Consider the following 25,555-nt stretch of genomic DNA (forward strand, 5'->3'; position numbering starts at 1 on the left):
AATATTTGAAATATAACTAAGTATGAAATTGAAGATTGATTTTATAACTAACTGGACGATTGAAGTTTGTGAAAATATATGTCTCACCAAAGAATAAATATTATAATTACCGCGATTAAAAAAATCAAAATCCAATGAATAATCAATTGATTTTTATTCAATTCAATCATATCTAAAAGAATCAAATCAAGAGCGATACAAAGGTTTATATCTATTTCCCTTTCCCGTTTCTGCACGCTTTTGTTGCCGTTGCCGCTTCAGTTTTGGCGGCAAAATTTGCAGGTTTTGTGCGTCGATTTGTATGGTAGTTTGGGTAATCGATTGTGTGAAGAAGCTCCGAAGCAGCAATGGTAGTCGAAGCTCAAATCATCAAGCCTATCGGCAAGGGCATCGTTCACAGAATCTGCGCCGGTCAAGTCATCCTCGACCTCTCTTCCGCCGTCAAGGAACTCGTCGAAAACAGCTTGGACGCCGGCGCCACCAGCATCGAAATCTCCCTCAAAGACTTCGGCGAACAGTGGTTTCAAGTCATCGACAACGGTTGCGGCATTTCCCCAAACAATTTCAAGGTATTTATTTATCACTCAAAACGCCGAGAACATCGTTATTAGGGTTCAGTAGGGTTTAGCTTCTTTTTTTAACCGTTTTTTTTATTTTGCAGGTTCTTGCGCTGAAGCATCATACGTCAAAGTTATCGGAATTTCACGATCTTCAGTCTCTGACGACTTTTGGATTCCGAGGGGAGGCGCTGAGTTCGCTCTGCGCGTTGGGGAACTTGACCGTTGAAACGAGAACGGCGAGCGAACCGGTCGCAACGCACTTGACTTTTGATAATTCCGGTGTTCTTGTGGCGGAAAGGAAAACGGCACGGCAAATTGGCACCACTGTTATGGTTAAGAAGTTGTTCTCCAATTTGCCTGTGAGAAGCAAGGAGTTTAGTCGTAACATACGTAGGGAATATGGCAAGTTGGTTTCTCTATTGAATGTGAGTCTCTATTTTCTGTGTGATAATGTTTAGGCCCTATTTGGATGAATTTTTGAATAAGCACTTAGGAGAAGAAAATAACAATTAACAAGGTTAGATAAGTTAAGTTTATCCCATAAACTAAAAATAACTTATGCATAAGTTAAAATCAGCGTTTGGAAAACAATGACAGAGCTTCTACAAATTAGCTTATGCATAAGCTAATTTTAACTTATGGGAAATTTCTTTATCCCTTTTCTTGTAATTTTAGTTATTGAATGTTTCTTTAATTTGTTAATGTGAACTCTTACTTTCTTCAGGCTTATGCCCTTATAGCGAAAGGAGTTCGTTTTGTTTGCACCAATACAACTGGTAAAAATGTGAGGTCTGTTGTTCTTAAGACGCAAGGAAGTGGTTCTCTTAAGGATAACGTCATAACAGTGCTTGGCATGAACACTTTCAGCTGCTTAGAGCCCGTGACATTGTCTATATCTGATTCTTGTAAGGTTGAAGGATTTCTTTCCAAGTCTGGACAGGGTAATGGACGCAATTTGGGGGATAGACAGTATTTTTTTGTGAATGGTAGACCGGTAGATATGCCTAAAGTTAGCAAACTTGTGAATGAGTTGTACAAGGGTGCAAACTCCAAACAGTATCCCATTGCTATTTTGAATTTTACGGTTCCTACTAGAGTGTATGATGTCAATGTGACTCCCGACAAGAGGAAAATATTTTTTTCTGAAGAAAATGCCATATTGCAAGCCCTGAGAGAGGGATTGCAACAAATTTATTCTGCTAGTAATGTCTGTTACTCTGTTAATGAAGTTATGTTGCCTGCTGAAAAAGAAGAGTGTGTTGAGTTGTGTTCCTCTCATGGGAAGTCTCCTATTGTAAGGAAACTATATTCCCCAAATGCCAGTTGTCCTCAGAAAGAGCAATGTAGTGAAAGTAACAATGGTAGTGTTTCTTTAGATGAAATTGATACTGAGTGCAACAATGATACCATTTCTCAGGATGAGCATGAGGAGAAACATATTACTGATTCCAAAAATGCTTCTGAATCTATTAATGAATATCGGTACACACATATTGATGAAGGGTTAATTTGTGAAAATGATGGGAGTTTAATGAACCAGGAGTTTACACTCAGAGCACATAGCGCTTCAAAGGATGACGATAGTGGAAGTCGGTCAGCGTGTCCTAGTAGTATTATACCTGATCAAGCTACCCTTGTCTCAAGGACAGTTGAGAGTGGCAGCACTTCTAGTAAATATTCATTTAACCATTCAAGACATGTTCAGTCCACTCTTAACAACTTTGTTTCTGTAAATAAAAGAAATCGTGATAGTGTCATTAGAGCCTTATCTGAAGTGCCTGTTCTTAGAAATCAAGCTCCTCATTGTCAATTGAAGACTGCAAATACTGAAACACAGGACTTGATTACAAGATCATCACTTTGTTTTGACCAAAGTGATGAACCTGCTAGGGCGAGTGAGATTGAATCTTTGAAGCAACTTAATCCTGATAATGTCTTCTACAAAAATGAAAATGCAGTTTCTTTTAAGGGTGACTCCTCTGTTAGAGAACCTAAATCTAATATGGTAAGTGGTTTGAACTGCAAAAAATTTCATATATTCATACTTTTAGTTCTTGAAGTATAATATTGCATGTAATTGTACTATATGTCGATATTGGTTTATAAAAATATTTGATATTTTATCATTAATGACATTTCCAGAAGATTTAATTACTCATTTGGTTCTTATAGTTCAAAAAACCTTTTAGTCCCTACAAATACTATTCTTGATCCCATTTAGTCCTTGCTGTAGGGATTAAAATAATATGTATAGGGACTAAAAGGACATAAAATTATATGTCTAGTCTAGGAACTAAAAGGGTTTAAAAATGGTATGTGTGAACTAAAAGGAAATGCTTTAAGTATAAGGACTAAGAAATAGGTTTTGTAACTATAGGGACCAAATTAGTGATAAACCTTTCCAGAGATTTCTGTTTTTGAACATCGGATACCAATAAAAGAAATAACTAAATGCAGTATAATGTCTTTACCTCATTTGTTGTACATTTTTATGTTGCTTTGTCTAAGGAGAAGACCAATCCTCCTTTCCTTTATACTGCTTCATTCTTTCCAATAAATTTTCTACCTTTATCCAAAAGAAATGGAAAATTAAATAAACTTAAAAGCAGCTTCCTTTGTGCTGATTTACAGGAATTAGATCTAAAGAATAATACACCTCTAGGGGATACAGCATCAATTACTCCTTCTAGCATTGATATGATCACTACGGATGTTTTGGCCTCAGACCCTCCATTACATTCATCACCTGTGTGGTTAAATTCTTGCAAGTCTTCCAGTAACAAGATATGTTCCAACATGCAATTTTCTTTTCAAGAGCTTAAGAAAAGGAGAGAGAAGAGGCTTTCTCTGTTGCAATCCAGTAAATTTGGATGTGGAAAAGCTAAAGTCAAAAGGTTTTTATTTCTGTACCCTTTGTTTGAAATAAGAAAATATTTTTGATTACTTTTTCTCATAATTATTTTTAGTCACTATTCGGCTGCAACTTTGGAGATTTTACAATCAGAAATTGGAGAGCAGAAAGAAAGGGCCTTGGCAGCAGCAGCTACCGAACTTGAAAGATTTTTCAAGAAGGAAGACTTCAGCAGAATGAAGGTCCTTACTTAGTATGCTTCATATTGTTTTTTACTTTTTTTATAAACATGTAAGGCTTGGCTTTGCACAAATGTCAATAGTTGATGATATTTTGTAAATGTTTATTGTGGTGCGGTTTGGTTGTTTGCTATCTCAGTAATGGTGTGTTTGTTTGGTCGAAATGGAGTGGAGTGGAAAGGAAGGGAAATTTTTAAAAATCAGTCTGGACCCCACATCTTCACCACACTACTTTAATTTAAATATTTCTTCTCAATTTTATTCCATTCTACTCCACTCTACTAAGCACACCATAAATGGTCAAGCTAAGCTGTTTAGGGTTTTTTTGGGGTCCTCCATAAAACCCTAGTCATTTTTGTTTTTGCATTTGGAATAAATTGCCAGATATCTACTTTATCATGCCAAAATTAAAACATATTCTTTAACAGCTCAATCATTTCTGCACGTTCAGATTACATGTATACTGTATTTACTGATGATTACTGAGATAACATGTATGAACAGGTGATTGGGCAATTCAATCTTGGATTTATCATTTGTAAATTGGATCAAGATTTATTCATTGTGGACCAGGTAATTTCCAATATACTTTTGGAACTATTGAATATGAAGTTTCTTCCACCATTCCCTTGGAATGATTAATTCACATAGATGCATCCTTTTGCTAAATTTAATTGTTTCTTTTACCAAAACACAATTTGTATGACCATTTTCAGCATGCTGCTGATGAGAAGTATAATTTTGAGCGTTTATCACAGTCAACCATCTTGAACCAACAACCTCTTCTTAGGTGAGGAGTTTATATCATTATTCACTAACCATCATTATAAATATTATTCCTGTTTTTTTGTCTGGATTGGAGGGGAGTTTCAATAACCCGGTACAAGGAAATTGCTTATTCTGATGCAAACTTCCAGAGAAGGTAAAAGGGTCTTGTTGAGTTCAAAAAATTACAGAGTATGCTTAGAGCAGAAACCAATTGTTTATGTACAATTGCTGTAAATGGATGATATATTTCCTACATTGCTCAGATAGCACATGACAGAGCAATTTATCTCTTCTCTTTGGTTCATGATCTAAATTCTACCAATAAAATTTCATATGTAGGCCAATAAAATTGGAGTTATCCCCTGAAGAAGAAATAGTTGCTTCGATGCACATGGACATAATCAGGTAAAACTAGAGCCATGTTGATTAAGTAGTGATATGGTGATCTTACTTCCAGTTATTACTAGAAACTGGATTTCCTTAACAGGATCCTGCTGTCAATCCTGCATCGATCAAACAATTTATGTTTCCTGTTTGCTGTTGCCAGGACAGAAATGAGCTGCAACAGTATCTCTTATTTACCTTCTCATATAGTTGATTTGATTGTAATAACAAATTGCCTCAGATGGTCAACTTTGAAACTGACCAGTTTGATTATCTTTGTGTATTTAAGAATCTTTTATAGTAGCTGTGATCTAATGTCACCTTAGCAAATCATTTCCTGATGTACCAGTCATAAATTTCTCTGCTATATAAAAATCAATAACCAGATATCACTTATGGCCCACATGAAATTTGTGCTCAAAATACTGCACTATGTTAATGCTAAGTCAATTCAATAGGTGACCTGGACTACCTTAATTGGTAATAAATAGATAGTTTGAGCATTTATATCTATCTATCAAAGCTTAAACAGCTTGTATGAACAGAAATCACAGCTGTAAACTGTGGCTTGACATCTTCCAAATTATTGTTGCATGCATATTAGAAATTTTAACTTTTTCATAATTGCTGAAAGATTGTCTTGCTTAGGGGTACGCCATCGGTCCATTATGCTTGATCTAGTGCATCTTGTAGTGTTGGTTACTTTTGTCTATGGAAGTTTCAATGAAATTATGTTCAGTTTTGTAGTTACAAGGTTTCATCATGCTAAACTTTTGTCTTGTTTTAGCTTCTATAAAATTTAGTGTGGTTAGTAACTTGCATTTGCATTATCCACATTTTCAGGAAGAATGGATTTACCTTGGAAGAGGATCCAAATGCACCGCCTGGATGCCGTTTTAAATTAAAGTCTGTCCCCTTCAGTAAAAACACTATGTTTGGAATTGAAGGCAGGTGGTTTTGTAGATTTTATCCATGATTAGTTTAAGGATTTTGTTGAATGATATGATCATATCACTTTAGGTGAAGGAAAAGCATCTGCATTGGTCCTTGATACTCGACTTATTTTTTAATTTTATATTTGAAGTGGAAGATAACTCAGGCCAAAGCTGGATGTCTAGCTTAGTAAACATGGTTTAAGTTGGTATATGATGCAAGCAATATCAAGAAGACAATTTAGTATCTTAACAATTGTGTAGGTTTTTCATCTTCTGATGGCTTTGGTACTTAAAAACAGTAACTGAGTTATTGGAAACATCCTGAACTGACTTATGATACATGTTAAACCTACAATATTCTGCATGAACATACTTTAGGATGCATAAATGACGCTCACATTGAGGTTAAGCTTTAGAAAGCCCTCAACCCTTGTAAGGATCTGTTGAGCCTGGCCTACTTCACCTTGTAAATCATTATGATGCACTAACTAGTATCCTTTGAATTGAGATTTTTTCCATTCCAAATACAAGTTATATTTTCATATTTATTTATACCCCAGGGTCTAAGCTATGGTCTACAGATTGGCACATATTTGAATCTTGTGAATGTCTAGATCCCTTGTGCATAATCATTCTATTTAGAATTTCTGTTCAATCAATGCGAATTACTTGCTTGTTTGCAATGATGTATTGAAGACTCTCATTAAGGTTAAAAAAATGATGTATTGACGTTATTAATGATAAACATTTTCCCCCAATCCAACAGATGTTAAGGAGCTGATCTCTATCTTGTCTGATGGTGATGGTCATGTGGAATGTTCCATAGTTGGTAGCTATAAACTGGACACCTCAGATTCTGTTTGCCCTTCAAGAGTTCGTGCAATGTTGGCATCACGAGCATGTCGATCATCTATTATGGTTGGTGATGCACTTGGAAGAAATGAAATGCAGAAGGTAGTAAAGCACAATACTTTTAGCACCTGCCCTCCCCTTCATTAATATAAGTAACAACACACGATAAACAATGCAGGAATGGAATGATAAACATCTGTTGTTTTGGGAACTATATCTGAACAAATTGAATTCCAAATATTTCACCCTTACAGACTGATTTGTAGCTTACACTAATTGTTTCAGATACTTGAGCATATGGCTGAGCTGAAATCCCCATGGAATTGTCCCCATGGCAGACCAACCATGCGCCATTTAGTCGACTTAACAAAAATTCACAAGAGCTATGAACTTACAATGCAGATGTAATTAATAATGGACTTTTTTCCCTAATCCCCATCGTTAACTTAGAAGTTCAGGGAATTATGTAACTTTTTTGTACGAATGCCTGTAAAAATATTTGTTCTCAAATGTTACTATAAATTTAATTTAATGAGCCTAGATATCTTGACTGTCTTTACATAAGCATGCTTGATGCGCTGAAGTCTGAACTTGTTGGACAGTCTTCCTGCTTTACTTTGGTAATGGTCTTTGCATAATGCTATAGCTGCACTTTGGATTTGGATTAGGGTTATTTTAGGGAGTGGGAAAATTTGTATGGAGGGGTAGGTTTTTGTTTCTGTAAAAAAGTTTAAATAAGGGATTCATCTATGTTATGCAATTCAAAATAAAGATGATATATAGTATTTAAAATTAGAGGATATCGTAATGTATTTTTTTTTTTTCAAATCTCAGGAAGTTGAGAATTTGAGATGAATACTGGAGAAACCCAAGATTCTCTTGCAGACAATGTCCCTCTTTTTAGGTGTAATTGGTGGCAAATTTCCCCATCTGGGGTACTTTTAAAAAGTATTTCCCCAGATGGGGTTCTTTTGGTTTTATTTCCGGCAGGGGGTACTTTCGTACGTGAATAGTGTGCCATGCAGGACCCAAACCGCCATTGCCAATGGCGAGTTTGGTGTCACTGAGCAAGTTGCAAATGGCACTGGCGATACGTGCCTAAACCGCCATTACAGCTGGCGATTTGTACAATCCATAGGGAACCGCCAGTCAAACTGGCGAGTTCCATTGTCTGACGGCAGTTAGTTGCTAGGTTGCAGGGTTGCAGGAGGTGACAGAGCTTTAAAGGGGAGTTGCAACTGCCATTGGCGAGTTGTCTGGAAGTTGCAACTCCCATTGGCGATTTAGGGCACAAAATAGCCATCACCAGTGGCGATTTTATGCTTATATATACGTTTCAGCTGTGTGTTTTCTGAATGCATAAGGAGTAGCAGAAATAGCTTAGACGAAGAAAGGCTTTGAGTTTTCTGAATGCACAAAGGAGTTTTGAGTTTTTTGAGTGTTTAGGGTATAGTTTTTGAGTTTTCTGAGTGCTTAAATTTCTGTCAGTGCAGGCTTTGAGTTTTGAGTTTTAGAAGGTATAGTTTTTAATAATTCTTTAATTAAATTAGTTTTATATTTTTATTTCGTAATGTCCTGTAAAATAATTTGTATTATTATGTTTTTAAAGTAATTTTTTGTAACAGTTTCAATGTATAGTTTTTATGAAATTTTTAATTAAATTAGTTTTATATTTTATATGATTGTTTGTGTGTAAAAAATAGAAAAAATTTGTCATCATATTTTTAATTGGTTTGAAATTTGGTTCTTGAGGGTTAAATTTGTGAATGAGGTTCCTAAATTTTTTAGACTAGTTTGAATTTATAGTTGTTAATAATTTTTTAATTAAATTAGTTTTATATTTTATATCCTTTTTTATGTGTATCAAATAAAAGAAATATGTCATGATATTTATTTAAAGAAAATTTTTGAGTCATGAAAAAATTTTGTAAATATGAAATTTTTAGTATATTTTTAATTAGATTAGGTTGGTGTTGATAGTTTGTTAAAAATAACATGTTCTTATATATATTAAAAAAAATTGTAATTGATAATACGTTACTTTTCTGGAAGTCAAAATAATACGTTCCTTTTTCGAAATTAATAATTTGTGTTATAATTTTATGTAAGTAATTATTTATAGCAGTTTGAATGTATAGTTTTTATTAATTTTATAATTAAATTAGATTTATAATTTATTTTGTAGTTTCCCGTAAAATAATTTATATGATAATTTTTTTAAGTAATCTTTAATTAGAAGTAGATTTTTGCTTTAAAGTAATTTTTTTTAAGTAATTTTATTATTTATTAGTTTGCAGTAAAATAATTTGTATCATAATTTTTTTGTAGTTATTTTTAATTAAAACTAGATTTCAGCTTTAAGAAATTTTTTGTAAGTAATTTTTTTTTATTTCTTAGTTTCCAGTAAAATAATTTGTATTTGTATTATAATTTTTTAAAGTAATTTTTAATTAAAACTAGATTTCAGCTTTCAAGTTATTTTTTGTAAGTAATTTTTTTTATTTGTTAGTTTCCAGTAAAATAATTTGTATGATAATTTTTTTTAAGTAATTTTTAATTAAAAGTGAATTTAAGCTTTCAAGTAATTTTTTTATTTCTTAGTTTCCAGTAAAATAATTTGTATGATAATTTGTTTGAAGTAAATTTTTAAATAAAAGTAGATTTCAGCTTTAAAGTAAATTTTTTGAAGATTTTTTTTTTATTTCTTAGTTTGCAGTAAAATAATTTGTATCATAATTTTTTTAAGTAATTTTTAATTAAAACTACATTTGAGCTTTCAAGTAATTTTTTTTATTTGTTAGTTTGCAGTAAAATAATTTGTATTATAAGTATTTTAAGTAATTTTTAATTAAAACTAGATTTCAAGAAGTAAATTTTTTTTAAGTAATTTTTTTTATTTGTTAGTTTGCAGTAAAATAATTTGTATTATAAATTTTTTAAGTAATTTTTAATTAAAACTAGATTTCAACTTTGAAGTAAATTTATTTAAGTATTTTTTTTTATTTCTTAGTTTGGAGTAAAATAATTTGTATTATCATTTTTTTATTTCTTACATTTTACTATTTTGAATTTGTTATGAATAATTAATTAAAATATTGTTTTTGTAGGTACATGATGAATTCGGTTATAACAGTATTGTATTTCAATGGAAAGGTATATGAAGATAATGATGGTGTAATATTTGAAGGCAGCAAAAAAGCGATTCAGATTAAACGTGGAATTAGTCTCAATGCTTTGAAGAAAAAAATTGGAGACAAGGTAAAGTTAGAAAATAATGAAATTATTTCTGCTATCAGTTGTAGGTTTTTAGTGTCAGGAAAATATATTGCCTTGTAAATTTGCGATGATGAAGACGTTGAAACGATGCTGGAAAGTTTTAAACAACAACAAGAAATGTCAGTTCTAGAATTGTACATAGAAAAGGATGTGGCTGGTGGTTCAATGTTTCATTCTGCAAATTCCCTTACATCATGTGGAAATTATGTATCTAATGATGACACACAACCGCCAACAAATATGAGCAATTTAAATCTTGACGAAGATGATGATCATGATGATTATCTTGTGTCTAACTCATACGTTGAAGAATCGTTAGACGAAGATGACAGTGTTGACGGTATATCAGATACAGACAATGAAGTCCCCGAGATGATTCCACCAGTAAGAATTGTTCACCCAGCAGAATGTATGATTTCCTCTTAAAAAATACTTCACTCAATACATTTATTATTTCACGACAATTGTATTTAATGCCAAATAAGTATGATTTGAATTTTTTTTGGACTATAAGGTGTACAAGGAATTCAGAATCCATTTTGGAATGATGCTTTGCATTATAATAATATCAACTGGAGCCATCCTGATGAGGAGGACATTTGTGGTTTGGAGATGCCATCCACTTTTAATGTTGGCCAAGAATTATATGTTGGCATGGAATTTGATAGTAAAGATGCGGTCAAGAATGCGGTCAAACAATATGTTATGAGGGTGCATCAAAGTTTCAAAGTGGTTGAAAGCAAATGGGACAAGTATGTGATTTGTTGCTTGAATAGAAATGCATATTGTCCTTGCCTTTTCTACATGAGGGCAATTCTATCTAAAAAAACTGATTCATGGAAAGTCACTCAATGGGGTGGACCACACACATGTCTCAATATGACCATGACCACACTGCCTTGGGGAACTTTACTGCTGCTTTTGTCAACAAATAGAACTCCTCCTATGAATCTGAGGATCCATGCATGGGTAAACCTTTGTAATTGTTCTACGTTCTCGTCATGGATATTTATTTTTGAAAAATGGTGAGCCAGCCAACTTAATTTGACCACACTGCCTTGAAGTTCACCTTCCTGTGGTCTGACTCCCAATAATTCTTCACACAATTCAGCCCAATCAAGATTAGTCTGACCAATTAATGGTGCCCCCTCAGTATGAAGACCTAACAAGACTGACACATCTTGAAGAGTAATCGTAGCCTCTTCGCATCTCAAGTGAAACGTGTGTGTCTCGGGCCTCCATCTTTCAATCAAGGCTGTAATTAATGAAGAATTAATTTTCAGGTACCCCATTTTCATTATCCAATAGAATCCTGATTGGCGAAGCAGAGGAATAATTTCCTCTGGTATTTCTTCTTGTCCTTGATAGATGGGTACAGCTCGCCTGATATGTAGTTTTCTGTCTGCTTCCCCATTCCAAACATGTTCGGAAACATGTTTAGGTTGCAGCCATAAGACGTCTCCTTCTATTGGACCAGACTTAATGTGTATACTAGATGAAGATGATGACGAAGATGCCATTGATGCTGTAAAGTTCAATATAATACAAAAAATTGACAACAAAAATTTTACATTAAAAAAATTAACAAATTTAATAGCTACACAAATTTAAATAAATGTTCTAAAATACTATACAAATAACAAAATTACAAATTTAATAGCTACACAAATTAAAATACATGACCAAATTAAAATACATAGATTTGTTACACATACAAAAATTTAACACAAAAAAACATAAAATACTACCTAAAATAGTCTACAAATAAAAATATTAAAATTTACATACCTACACAAATTTAAATAAATTACCAAATTTAAATAGATAACAAAATTAAAAACTTAAACACATACATAAATTGAACACAAATAAAGTTAAAATAGTCTACAAATAACAAAATTACAAATTAAATAACTACAAAAATTTAAATAAATGACCAAATTAAAATACATAAGAAAATTAAAAATTTAAACACGTACATAAATTGTACACAAATAAACTTAAAATACTATCTAAAATAATCTAGAAATAACAAAATTAAAAATTAAATAGCTACAAAAATTTAAATAAATGACCAAATTAAAATACGTAACAAAATTAAAAATTTAAACACGTACATAAATTATACACAAATAAACTTAAAATACTACCTAAAATAATCTACAAATAACAAAATTAAAAATTAAATAGCTACAAAAATTTAAATAAATTAACATATTAAAATACATAATAAAATTATAAATTGTTACACGTACATAAATTTTACACAAAAAAAACTTTATTTACTAACTAAAATACTCTATACATAACAAATTTAAATATTAAAATACGTACATAAATAAATTTAATTAAATGACCATATTTTTTTTACAATTATTAAAATTTAAATTAAATAACAAATATTATACATAAAAAAATGGTATTAAATCAAAAAAATTTCATGGAATAAAAAATTTAAAGAACATATATATAAAATTAATAAAGTATCATATATTTCAATAAAAACTATAATTCAATAAACTAAATAATATTCACATTCTAACTAAAATTAACGTACAAATAATTTTATCACAAATAATAACATACAAATTTTAAAAATCTTAACAAAATTATATTAATAAATCACTAACGTACAAATAATAATATACCAACTAAATCATATTTAAACATACTACTTAAAATTTAAAAGTTTTACCATACATCAACAAACTTAGCATATCTAAAACAATTAATAAAACTAACCTAACCTAACAATTAATAAAACTAACCTAACCTAACTTACCATATCTATAATTAATTTACAAAATTATAAATAAATTATATTATCAAATTAACTAAAACTAACCTAACTAATATTATCAAAATTATATTTATAAATCAACTAAAACTAACCTAACTAATATTCTTAAAATTATATTTATAAATCAACTAAAACTAACCAAACTAATATTATCAAAATTATATTTATAAATCAACTAAAACTAACCTAACTAATATTCTTAAAATTATATTTATAAATGAACTAAAACTAACCTAACATAAACCTAACCTAAACAATATTAATATGTGAACTGAAATTATTTTAACACATGTATATATAACAGAAAAATATAGGGCAAACAACATTAAAAAAAAATTAACTTACCGGAAGCACGTATTAAGAATAGCAATCCAAAGCACGTATGGAGAATACACAGTGTAGTGTTAGGACAGCGGAACTAAGATTCAAAACTTCACCTACAATAGATAAAAAATTTCTCAATTAAAACTGAAATATAAATTAAACTTAACTTAATATATATAACACAAAAAATTTTAAAATTTTCAGTTAACATAATACTTACAAAAACACCTAATACCAACAGAAGAAGAAACAATGCAATGGAAGCTCAATATCTCGTGTGAGGAAGATAAGCAGAAGAAGATAACTAATGAGGAAGATAAGCAGAAGAAGAAGAAGAAAGCATGCATACGAAGAAGAAGAAAGCATGCATACGAAGCTCGCGTTTTATAAAAAATTTTTTGAATCCCTGCACCTGCAAATCGCCTGCACCAATGGCGATTTCCTCTCTGCTGCACTGCTGCACTGCCATGGCAGGAACTAGGCCTGTTGCCCTCAGCTATTGGAACTCGCCAGTTTGACTGGCGATTCCCTATGGCTTGTGCATATCGCCAGCTCTAATGGCGGTTTAGGCACGTATCGCCAGTGCCATTTGCAACTTGCTCAGTGACACCAAACTCGTCATTGGCAATGGCGGTTTGGGTCCTGCATGGCACACTATTCACGTACAAAACTACCCCTTGCCGGAAATAAAACCAAAAGAACCCCATCTGGGAAAATACTTTTTAAAAGTACCCCAGATGGGGAAATTTGCCGTAATTGGTTGATACTTCAATTAGTTCCGGGTTCTTTTAGCTCTTCCAGATTTAGGTTTAAGTTTTCCAAACTTTCATAGTTGTACCAAAAAGAATGTTTTATACCGTCTTATTGTCGGTATAAGTCTAGCGTTTTCTAGTCCAACACTCTGGATGCTCGAACATTGATTTGTGCAACCGAGCAAGTTAGTTCCTACCAATTTCTAATAACTTTTCACTTTTTTTTTTCTTTCAATTGAGTTTCTAAGCCTTGTATTTATTTTTAATTAAGTACCTAAAGTTATATTTGTTTTTAATTAGGTTCTTGTATTAGGGACCTAATTAAAAAAAAACCTAATATAAATAAATGAGAAACCTAATTAAAAATTTATTGTTCAAGGACTGCAGGTTAATTTTACCTAATTTTTATTTATCATAATAAAAAATTGCCATTTCATATGTACTATTTTTATAAGATTTTTTATCCCGTATACACAAGTTAAACCCCGTTAATGATTAGGACTAACTAACAAATGATTTTTTTTTCTTCTGAATATTATTATCGATTTGTTTCTCTCAATCTTTTTTTTTTTTTAATAAAAGACATTTAAGGTATTTCATTCATAATGAAAGAGGAAATACAATAAGGTATTTATGAAAAACATGACTATTAATATATAATCTTGACACTCTTGTTAAGTTATGAACTACATAATTAATTTATCGTTTTATAAAACTCATCACCGAGTTTGAGTAAAGAGAAATAATCACTTTCATAATCTTTTATCTTTCTTTAGTTTCTTATAATTTTTCTCCTCTTATTTATGGGATTTTTGTGTGCAGTACATAAAGAAAATATTTACTATCTTTTCAAAAAAGTATTTATTGTTTTATAAAAAAGAAAATATTTATCATAAATTTTAATTATAAAAACAATTATTTATCATTACAATACAAAAAAATTAAACTACTAATTTAACAAAATTTCACTCGATATTTTTTTTCTCTTTTTTGACCTTATAAAATTTTTCTTCAATTTATATAACATAATAATATATCCTTGTTAAGATTTCTCTGATTTTTTTATTTAATTATGTAAATCAAAGAAAGTCAACGTTAAAAAGAAAAGAAATCAAGCATTATAAATGTATAATTTTGTTGAACTTTAAAAAAAATGAGCGTGATTAAAAAAACAGCTGAAATTACTGGTGAATAAATAATAAATACGCTAATATATATAACTAATTTGATAAACGAAATAGGAGTAGAGTCGCCTAAGATTCAAAAAGGAAGTTGGAACACAAGAGAGGTCTGATTAATACTAGTTTTCTGTAAAATCGCGAAGAAACACACAGTTAGCACCGTCAACCTCTGCAACCACCGATTCCAACCATGGTAGTAGTTCTCTCTCTCTCTCTCTAAGTTCGTTCCTTTCAGCAATGGATACAAAGATCTCGTCAATTCATTCCTTTTCCTCATATATATTGTTTTTAACCTAAAACCTTAAAACCCAATAACAGGTTTCAACTTCTCCCTGACTAATCATGCACACCAATGCCCTATTTGTTACTATTAGGGTTGCATTCTCTCACTGTTTACTCTTTTTTTGCTGCAGCTTCCCCTTTCCCTTCTCAAGACTGCCCAAGGCCACCCCATGGTGAGTCAAACCCCCTGTGCTTTATTTTTACCCTCTTTTTTTTTAGGGTTACCTTATTGTTATTATATGTGTAGAACTTGTGTTAATACTGTTTGATTTGTAACAGCTGGTGGAACTGAAAAATGGGGAGACTTATAACGGGCACTTGGTTAATTGTGATACATGGATGAACATCCATCTCCGAGAAGTCATTTGTACCTCTAAAGTAACGATCTTTTTTCACTGCTCTCCCTGCATTCAATCTCAAATATTGTCTTCTCATGTGTGAATGTTTGTTGCTACTTAACTTACAACTTGAAATTGGCAATTCAGGATGGAGATAGATTTTGGCGTATGCCTGAGTGCTACATTCGTGGCAATACCATTAAGTACCTTCGGGTTCCTGATGAGGTGTGTGCTGCTGCTTCAGTATTTTTGTTTTTTGCTCTTTCAGTGAATAAGGTTCAGAACTTCTTAGGGAATGTCGTAAGCTCTCGGTGATGCATGCATTTATCCACTGATTTAAATTTACTTCCTGTTCATTTAGGTTATTGACAAAGTCCAGGAAGAAACAAAGAGCCGTACTGGTAAGCCTTGTTTTTTTTTTTTTACAACTAACTGTTATTCATATTGATAAAAGAGCATTTTTCTAACTCTGTTGCGGCCACATCATCAAGACATGTGATTTTTCTTCACTCTGAAATATTAATCCATTTCGGTATCATTGTGTTTTGTTGTGGCCTTTTTTTGTGTTTTTGAATGATTTTTAAAACCTTTTTATGTTGAAGATGCATATGGTTTTATGCTTGAACCTAACAGTTTCAGAGTCAGACTTATCTCTTACTCTTATATAAATCAGCAATGGAAGTTTCATCACTGTGAACAAGTTATTTTTGTGCATATAGCATGAGCTGTTATGTGTATTCTTATTCAGTTACCAAAAAACTAGAAAGTTCTTTGATTAATGTGACCTTTTTTCAGATCGCAAACCCCCTGGTGTGGGACGTGGAAGGGGAAGAGGTAGGGATGATGGTCCTGGTGGACGTCAACCAAAAGGAATTGGGCGAGGTATTGATGAGGGTGGAGCTAAAGGACAAGGAGGACGAGGCCGGGGTGGTCCAGGTGGAAAACCCAGTGGAAACAGAGGTAAATCATTCCTTGCTTCATTTCAAAATGCAAGTATTGCATGTATACCGATTATTCTTTTGTTGGTTTCTATCCCTCAAATTCATCATGAAATATGTTCCTGCTATTATGCTATTATTTTCACCTGGATGATCTGCTGATGGAGCAAACATTTCTTTGATGTAAAAAGTTAATTATTGTTAAAGGAACTTGAAGAGTCTTACTCTTCATTGTTTGGGTGTTTATGGCAAAAAGAATTTCAAAGTTCAGGTTATATTTGAGAGAGGTTTTAAGTCAATAAATTAAGTTTCTAAATTTTAGTATAGTCCATGTTGCTAAATTTTATAATACAAACCTAGGGGTTTTACATGTTATTATAATGATTACCTGCGATACAACTCTGGGGGGAAGGAGTAGCTTCCCTTCCTGTCCTTAAAAATCTTCCTCAAACAAGGGTTTAGACCACTTTTTTTCATTTGCATCCCATCCAAATGTATTGTGTAATAACAGAGATATTGTGATTGAATCTCATCCAATGTTTTTTCTTCTGTGGTAGGTGCAGGGCGAGGTAGAGGTTGATTTGGGTGCTGATATGGAACTACAGATGGGCCAGTTGCTGCTTTTAGAGGCATTGGTGCCCATTCAAAACATTTAGTGTTTGTGTTATGTTTCCTGTGCATTATTTGATTTTAGGTTTCCAATTGTTTTCCTGCATTTATAGTCACAAAAATGGTGATATTATGGACCTCATCAAAAATCTTCTATGCCAACATCGTTTTCCAATGCCTTCTCTGTTGAAAACTTGCCTTTGTAATCCTTTTTCCTGAGGCTATGTTTAGATATCTAGTGATGAGTGAAATGAAATGGAAAGGAATCATGGGGTGGAATGAAATAAAATTAGCATTCTATTGTTTGGATAGTTTTATTGGAGGGGAAGGAATAGAATACAATGCATGCTTTCATTCCATCCTATTCTAATCCAAACTACCCAAATAATGGAACCTAGTCTTAATTCTTTTTCATTCCACTTTATTACATTCTTTTCCTTCAATTCAAACGTAGTATCGGGGAGAAGTAATCATGGTGGTACATGTTAATTGTTGAATAGTAAATACCTCCGAATCTTGCTAAGTTTTTAAATGTTATATTGAATCCGAAGTTTGTTTGTACATGTTTTTAACTGAATTGTTTTAAAAAATTATAATGATTGTGTAAGTCTTATTTAAAAAAATAAAATCATTAAAAAGTTTTTAGTGATTTTCTCAAAAGATAAAAATAATAGCTTGTCAAAAAAGAAAAAAAAAATAATGCCACTGATTGATCCAATTATCATGAAAGTAACTGGCTTAGTATGTTCCTTATATGGCAAAAATGCGATGTGATGGGGAAAAAAATATAGCAAGATTTGTCATGGTTATTTTGTCTGTATTTCTTCACTTGATATCGTTATCTTGTTACCGTCTGGATTTCAAATTCTTGACTTGGATTACACCCTTAACTTCTATTTTTTTTTTTTGCCTCCAGTCCACCAGTTATGTGTGCTTGGGTGGGTCATGGGTGTTTATTGAAACACTGAAATGGCATTCATGGGTCATGCTTGTGAGTTCTTTTAAGCTTTCATAATTAGGCAAGGCCTTGTTTATTTCTTGAAGGATTTTTCTTATGAAGTGGTCGACCCATCCCTCATGATTTTCTCTTGAAATCCGCGATTGATTTAATAGAGGAGTCATCAGGCCCAGGCAGCCACCAACATTATAGGCATCGTTTATTTTATGTTTACAAATTTAATTCTTAAATTTTTATTTTAATAAAAAAATATTTATTTTAATGTGATTTTTCTCAGTCTTTTAAAATTTAATTCTAACCTAGGCTAGTGTTGAAGTCTTGATGTTGGCCACACGCTGGCACCCTGAAGAATTCTTTCTTGACACATACATATTTTTATATGGAAATTAAAACAGAAAAATACAGTTGATGTATAAGTATAATACCATTATAACTTAAATAAAGGATGGAAATTTATTTCAAAATAATTTTTTATGGAATTAAAATGTAAATTTTTTGCATAAAAAAGAAATAAAAACAATATTTGATGTGTAATAACTAAATTTTTATAGTAATTAAACTTATATAGAAATTCAAATCAAAGTCACTTTCTAAGAAGTCATTGGTCCAAGTGAGTTTGGTGTCCTCAAGTAAGGTCTTGGATTTCAACTTTGTAGATGAAAAAATATATGATTAAAAGGAAAGACCCATTAAAATTTACGACAAAGATCAATTAACAATAAAATTGATAAATACTTTATAAATGAAGAAAAATAATAAATAACTTAACTAGTTGCGTAAAAAAAACTTAACTAAGAAAATAGTTTTAACAATATATCTTTATTTTGTTTCTTAATTTTATAAATACACTATTAATTACTTCAACAAAATATTTGTATATAAAGTAATTATTTATTGTATTAAAAATACAGTAATTATTTATTTATTATAACTTCTTTGTGAACTGACAATATTAACCAATGTCACAAATGGAGGGTTTTTGTGTTGGTGGTTGAAGAATCGATAGATATGGTAATAAAAAATTATAGTGTTGATTATTTATTTGGCAATAGATTATTGTAAACAAAAAATTATTGGAAATTGAAAACATTAGTCAATATAATTTTAAAAAAATCTAAAATGTGTCGGTTTGAAATGAAGTAATGTTTATCATTTTATTTTTTTTCCTTAAAAACATAATTGCTTAAATTTTCATTTCGTCGTTATAGTTTTGTTATAGTTTTATGATTGTACAATTATGACCTCTAAATTTTTTTTATAGCACATTTGATCTTCACGTTATCAAAATTTAATAATTTTGTTTTACTTGTATCATCAATTTTTAATGGAAATTACTAATATGACACATTAGTGATTGATATTTTTTTTCAGTTATTAGTGATAATATGGCATTCACCTTTTAACATGTCAGATAATCAAGGCTAGTCCTGGATCCTAACCAAAGCTGTGGCTACGTAGGATGTACTGCTAAAAGGGGTCAATTTTTTTTTAAAATATGGCTGTGGAATAATATTTCTGTTATTTTATGGCTAGATTAAAGTTATTGTGTTATTTCATTTTTTAAAAATAAAATGTGACATGATTAAAAATATAACTATGTTGGTTGTTAATTTTTTTTTAATGTGTTACCTTCATAAATCCATATTAAATAAATTTTTATCTCATTGTGACATATCAACATGTACACCTTATTTGCAGAGAAGAAGAAAAATGGAGTGGATAGAAATAAAACTGATAAGTAAAAAAATGTGAGAATGAGCAACGCTTGTGAATGGTTTTCTAATTACATTTGGCTTAAGTAGCTCTAGTGTACAAAAAAAGTATAGCCATTTTAGGTCCTAATTTATATACCACAATGCCCAGTGTACAATTACACAGTCGCTCCACTGCCTTTACATTATATTGAAATAAGCACCATCAGTAATATACTTTGTACTTCTCGTTGAGCATTAGCTTACAGCATATTAAATATTGATGACCTTGTTCATGTGGCGAAAAGAGTTCTAAATGGAAGATGCATTTTAGATTATCTTATAATTTATGGGACTTTATTAATGGTAAAATTCTATTGTTGATTTTGTTTTTTTTTTTTAAAAACAAGTTTATAGTTACTTGGGAAGAAATTAGATGCATGAGATTCTAAAAAATGTTGAAATGTGTGAGTTGATTTTAATCTCACACACACATCGATTGATATACTGGGTATCAAATTTTTATATATACTTTTACCACTTAATAATATTTTTTTTTTAAATCGAATACAAAATTCTCAATTAAAACATTGTTGAATTATTTGGTATTATGTATATCAAATTTTACATAAATCGTATTTATTGGTATGTTATTTATCAACGAACATTTACTTATATTCTGAAAAGCATATAATATTTCAAAATAAAGTACGGCATAAAAATAGCTGTTAATTTTTCATTTGCATGAAATTTTATGAACTTGATACACATTATAAGAACTTTCAATTCAAGAATTTTTCATTTTCTTGAAAATAATTTTCATTTTAAAATTTTCAAGATTTATAATACGTATGTCGAGAAGAAAATAATCTAAAGTATCATAGTATATTTTTACTTCTTCAAAAATAGATGGAAAACATTAATTTATTATTTTGAGTTTTGGGTTTATTTTTTAAAATATTTTTAAAAAATATTTTCTAAATTTAAAATAAATACATTTTTACTCTTACTTTTTAATTCTTAAATCTCATGTCACATGTCACATGAGATGAGGGGACCAAACTAGAGTAGAAGATCATATACAATACTCTATATTTTTTTAATGATTTGATTTTTGGTTATATATATTGAAACAATAAGTGTCAGAAATTTTTATTTTTTTAGCAATTTCAAACCGCTGTAAACTAACTCTAGACATCCAATTATAAAAAAATTAAGAACTTAATTGATTTTTTTAAAGTTAAGAACCTAATTAAAAATCTCTAAATAATTCATTGTCTTACCAATGTATTAAATATGCTTGGTATTAAAACCATGATATGTGAGATATATTTTTTCTGTTTTGTTTTAAGATAAAAATAAGAAGGAAAAAAAATGTATTATGCAATTTGCTCAACTTTTTCTGTCGCCTACTTTTTTTTATTATTAAAATTAAAAGGTGGAGGGGGCCATCGTAATCGCAAAGTAGAAGCCCGAGAAACGACGTCGCTGAAGCCGTGTTGAAATAACGAGACATTTTATGCCCTAATAATAACCTAAGAAAACCTAAACCCCTCGTTGGTGGTAGCGGCTGTGACAGACTCAGAGGCGGAGCAAGGAGAATGGGAAGGTCGAGAAGAAAGTACAAGCAATCGAGAACCAAGGTCCGTGTGGGACTCCCTAAGAAGAACCCTAGGCTTTTCAAACCCTCTTTCTCCGTTCCACCCAAGCTCTTGCGAACCCTCGCCGAAGAGCCCCAATGGGACGACCAAGGCACCGTTAACAGCAACTACTCCTCCTTCGGCGTTCTCTCCGACCCTAACTCCCTCACCGAGCCTTCTCCCGATCCTCAAACCTTCGATTCCGGCAGCGATCTCGAAGAAGACGGTATCTTTTCCTTCATTCACCGAATCGAACAGTTTATTATAGCGCAATTGATTTGAAGTTATTGTTATTATTTTGAAATGCGAATAATGTAGTATTCTATTTGGTTGTTGTAGACTTGAAATCAGCCCTAGGAAAGAAGCGAAGGGATGGGAGAAGCGCGCCGCCTCAGCCTCTGACTGCAATGCAACGGATTCATATTAGTCGCCTTGTCGATAAATACGGAAATGATTATCAGGTTCAATGTTTTCGATATTTTACACTGTTGTTTTTGTTTTTTTTTGTTTGTTTCGGGTTTTAAGGTTTTTGTTATTGTCGTTGTTGTTTTTGCAGAGTATGTTGATGGATATAAAGCTGAATCCGATGCAGCATTCAATTGGAACTTTGCAGAAGCTATGCATGAGGTATCATATATACCAAAACAAGAACCCTCTCCTTAAGGCCAAATGAAGTGGGAGCTTAATTAATTAATCCATTGACGGAACAGTTGCACGTGGAGGCCCAAATTTTTGTCACAGTGAGGATGTGTTTCTCTACCATGTGTCATCGTTGAGAAATTTTGTTAATGCTTTTGAATCTATGAATTATATTATGGGGATTTTTGGTTGTGGTAGATGAGGCATTCTGGACTTCTGGTCTTCCTACACCTGCTGCCACCAAGATTATGTAGCATTTTTACATGCATGCACTTTTGGAATTCTAAAGTAATTATTATAAAATTGACAAATTTATTATATAAACTCTCGTTCTATATAACAGTTCCTCGTTTTGTAGTGTGGGTATTTCCTAATGTAATGAAAATAGCCTACTTGTTTAACGACGCGTTACTCGTTAGGATTTTGCTCCATTATAAGAAATCGAACATTAACGAATCGGCTTATGGATCGTGTGAAGGTAATTGACCACACGAAGCTTTGTTGTTTGGTTTGCCATCAAGTCAAGCCGTTGGTATATACTTGGTGTTTCTTTTTAGCCTTTTCGTGCCAGGCTTCATGGAGATAAGAGGGGGTTTGCATTTGGGTTTGTTTATTGGTGGTGCTGTGAGGCAGTGTTATCTTCTTTGCAGCCATGGTGAAATTAGTAAAGGGGGGAAAACATTTTCTGCCTGTTTAAATTACCGTAAATGGTTTTAATACATTTTAAACCTTTTAACAAAATAATTTCTGGTGATTTTTAAAAAATTACCCAAATTGTTTGACGGTAATAGTTGACGAGGGAGGGACTAAAATTATTAATGGAATAAAAGTTCAGAAAAGAAGACAATTCAAAATTTAGGTTAGGGGACTAAAAGTGGAAATTCAAAAAAAATAAAATCAAAAGACTAAAAACATAATTAATCCTTTAATTATATAAAGATGTTCCTAAGGTAGAAAGCCTTTATTTACATTGAACATAGTTAGGTACAAACAGTACCAATAACAACTTTTAGAAGTGCTATCGCTAAGATACAAGATTAAATAATTCCTAAAGTAGAAGGCGTTATTTACATTGAACAGAGTTAGGTACAAAGTACAAAACACTATCAATAACAAACTTAGACGTCCTATTGCTAAGATACAAAATCAAATAAACACTTAAGTCTTAGTCTATAGCAAAACGGCCATAGTAATCATTCCTAAAGTAGGAGCCTTTATTTACATTGAAGATCAGGTACGAACACTACCAATAACAACTTCTTAGAAGTGCTAATGCTAAGAAAGATACAAAAGGTCAAATAATCGAGCAAAAACATTTTAACCGAAAACTACTATACCCAAAAGAGAAGTTGGTTGTGTGTTTAGATGTTGGGTAACAATAAACTTACATCCCAAATGGGTGTATTAGGTGGAAAAAAGATAGATATTGAAAGAAAAACGAAACGAAAGAAAGAGCGTCATGAGATAAGTGTGAAAACGAGATGAATAGGGAAATGAAAGAGAAAGTGAACATATGTTTGTATTTATTTTTAGATGCCCATGAACGCCCTACACTGCGTTTCCCAGTGCTCCTTTACTTGCTTAACCCTCTCTACCCTCTCCATCTGAAGCCTTTGCTCCCAGTACTCCCGCAGATTGAAATTTATTGATTAGGTTAAGGGATTTGCAAAGCATATTCTTTATTTTGTTGAAAAGATCAAATGCAGAGTTTATGTGAATTTTTGCATCCATCTCTTCCTTGGCCACATGGCATAACATTCTAATCTCACCCACTTGCTAATGGAATAATTGGTATCATACCTTCGGCCTAGCAGAGTATTTAATTCTTCCAAATGCACAGCATCTTCGTAAACTCTTCCCTGCAGTCAACAATATAAAAAGTGTAAGTTGCCGACCCTTCTAACAGGTTCAAATTCAATAAACAAGTAAATAAATAATGCATTAGCCCGTTCTTAGCTGCCCCACTCTTTCTAGAAGAGAAGAACTAATCAAATATAGTTGGTCAGCATTGAAATGCCTAAAATAAGCGAACATTTAATCCTCTAAACTGCAATTTATCAATAGTCACGATATTAAAAAAAAAAAAAAAAGTTGAAGAATTGCTGAAGCCAGAAGGGCTACTTAGATTATTGCAGATCTAGAGATTCAATGTAAGAGTCAACTATTAAGCCTTAACGAATCTTTAGCAAATTTTACATACAATGCACTGTGGTCATTAAATTGAAGGCTAAATGAAGCTGAGAACAGAACTAGTCTCGCGAGCAGCTGGTATGGTTATTAAATTTTAGCAGTTGTTTTGGGCTTTTGGCATTGTAATTTTGCATCATAATTAAGTATAAGTGTATAACCTCAGGAATAAGGTCAATGACCATTCATTAGCTCTATTGCCAAGTAAAGGGTTATTTTACAAAGAATCGAAATTTATCATATGTAATGAATAAAAGAAGTTATGGATGTGATCAGAAGGAACACTTTTGTGCGTACATTCCCGTTGAAAATAAGTTGTGGGAAGGCTTAATGCTTACTACATTGGGTAGCTTACCTCTCGGCATAGAGGACATTTTTCTTTAGGATTTGCTGCCTTAAGTCCTGTCGTGGAAGAGTCATATGAAAATTAAGTGGCAAAAAAGGTGAAGAACTGCATAACTATATGAGAGATGCTTTCACATAGAAAAAAGTATATCTATATTGAAGAAACCAAGGTGATACTGTCAATGTGATCCAAAACCAAAGTCAAGTGCTTTAGAGCTATTAACAAACTTAGACGTCAATGGAGGTTTGGATTCTGTCAATGGAGGTTTGGATTCTGAAAACCATTGGCACACCTAAAATATTTGAAACCATATAATAAGAAGATAGTTTGTAAGTAAGCATGCTTTTTGGTGGAAACATTCAGTTCAAAATTCCGACGCACAACCATTAAATTGATTAGATTCTACTTGCATCTGAGCAGCAGTAATCTTAAAATAGACAGCCTCAGTATATGCATTCAATTCAAATGAAAACATACAAAAATTGGTTTAATGCACATATATGAGTAATTCTTCCAACAAGTGAAACCAAGTAACTTATAGAGCAGGTCAAGTCAAAATCAATTTTGACGGAATCAAAGAGCTCACAAGTGAGTGATGGTTTTCCATCGTTGAATGTGAGATAACATCCATAAAACAGTGCAGATGCCTCCCTTGGCTTGGCTTTCGTTTCCCTTAAGTTAATGTGTAAGGCAATAAGCTCACAAAGCCAGGGACTTTGAAGAATTTCCTTGTGCATGGTCTGGACTTTCGACTTGAATAATTGGCCTTGCTTGGAATAATGAATCTGCAGCGATAGTAGTAGCGAGAATATATATATAAATTAAAGAACACATACGGGCGGATATGAAAACTACTGGCCCAAAAAAATCACAAAAAAATGTTCAGGCTCAACAAACTAAATGGGCTAGGGCGGATATGAAAACTACTGGCCCAAAAATCACTAAAGTGGGGCCATTGAGACAGACAGTGGGGCTTAACAGAAGCATTTATCATCGTCAAATATT

The 25,555-nt window shown here is 31.8% G+C and overlaps 2 protein-coding genes, 1 long non-coding RNA gene and 1 pseudogene across 5 annotated transcripts; 3 read left to right on the forward strand and 1 right to left on the reverse strand.

The window, feature by feature from the left end:
* Nucleotides 1–179: 179 nt before the first annotated feature.
* On the forward strand, nucleotides 180–7,121 carry LOC114390841 (DNA mismatch repair protein PMS1-like). 2 transcript variants are annotated; one of them, XM_028351742.1, is made up of 11 exons: nucleotides 182–569; nucleotides 662–985; nucleotides 1,285–2,565; nucleotides 3,192–3,454; nucleotides 3,527–3,653; nucleotides 4,155–4,223; nucleotides 4,367–4,440; nucleotides 4,758–4,823; nucleotides 5,646–5,749; nucleotides 6,504–6,691; nucleotides 6,875–7,121. In XM_028351742.1, exons 1-11 carry the CDS (start codon nucleotides 348–350, stop codon nucleotides 6,995–6,997), a joined length of 2,841 nt encoding a protein of 946 aa, XP_028207543.1. In that variant the 5' UTR covers nucleotides 182–347; the 3' UTR covers nucleotides 6,998–7,121. The 2 variants fall into 2 exon arrangements, 1 of the variants encoding a protein (XP_028207543.1); XR_003662019.1 differs by lacking the exons at nucleotides 6,504–6,691; nucleotides 6,875–7,121 and having other exon boundaries at nucleotides 180–569; nucleotides 4,367–4,572; nucleotides 5,646–5,717.
* A 7,850-nt stretch (nucleotides 7,122–14,971) lies between these two features.
* LOC114390850 lies at nucleotides 14,972–17,650 on the forward strand (annotated as a pseudogene). Its single transcript, XR_003662020.1, has 7 exons — nucleotides 14,972–15,115; nucleotides 15,336–15,377; nucleotides 15,484–15,582; nucleotides 15,690–15,767; nucleotides 15,904–15,943; nucleotides 16,338–16,502; nucleotides 17,038–17,650. The product of XR_003662020.1 is annotated as a sm-like protein LSM4 (transcript).
* A 3,610-nt stretch (nucleotides 17,651–21,260) lies between these two features.
* LOC114390859 (nucleolar protein 16-like) lies at nucleotides 21,261–22,354 on the forward strand. The gene is made up of 3 exons (XM_028351770.1): nucleotides 21,261–21,604; nucleotides 21,718–21,839; nucleotides 21,935–22,354. Exons 1-3 carry the CDS (start codon nucleotides 21,340–21,342, stop codon nucleotides 22,049–22,051), a joined length of 504 nt encoding a protein of 167 aa, XP_028207571.1. The 5' UTR covers nucleotides 21,261–21,339; the 3' UTR covers nucleotides 22,052–22,354.
* A 700-nt stretch (nucleotides 22,355–23,054) lies between these two features.
* LOC114390869 lies at nucleotides 23,055–25,491 on the reverse strand. The gene is made up of 3 exons (XR_003662021.1): nucleotides 25,137–25,491; nucleotides 24,560–24,606; nucleotides 23,055–23,876 (listed from the first exon to the last, which is right to left on the reverse strand). It is a non-coding gene; the product is annotated as an uncharacterized LOC114390869 (long non-coding RNA).
* Between the last annotated feature and the right edge of the window lie 64 nt (nucleotides 25,492–25,555).

Source organism: Glycine soja, chromosome 2, assembly GCF_004193775.1.
Source record: "Glycine soja cultivar W05 chromosome 2, ASM419377v2, whole genome shotgun sequence".
Taxonomy (NCBI): Eukaryota; Viridiplantae; Streptophyta; class Magnoliopsida; order Fabales; family Fabaceae; genus Glycine; species Glycine soja.

Bases quoted from the DNA above. Each gene is read 5' to 3' on its own strand.
- LOC114390841 (XM_028351742.1), top strand. From the start codon at position 348: ATGGTAGTCGAAGCTCAAATCATCAAGCCTATCGGCAAGGGCATCGTT. The intron at 3,654-4,154 runs GTCCTTACTTAG...ATGTATGAACAG, and splicing joins AAGACTTCAGCAGAATGAAG to GTGATTGGGCAATTCAATCT. The intron at 5,750-6,503 runs GCAGGTGGTTTT...CCAATCCAACAG, and splicing joins CACTATGTTTGGAATTGAAG to ATGTTAAGGAGCTGATCTCT.
- LOC114390859 (XM_028351770.1), top strand. From the start codon at position 21,340: ATGGGAAGGTCGAGAAGAAAGTACAAGCAATCGAGAACCAAGGTCCGT. The intron at 21,605-21,717 runs GTATCTTTTCCT...TGGTTGTTGTAG, and splicing joins CAGCGATCTCGAAGAAGACG to ACTTGAAATCAGCCCTAGGA. The intron at 21,840-21,934 runs GTTCAATGTTTT...TTGTTTTTGCAG, and splicing joins AATACGGAAATGATTATCAG to AGTATGTTGATGGATATAAA.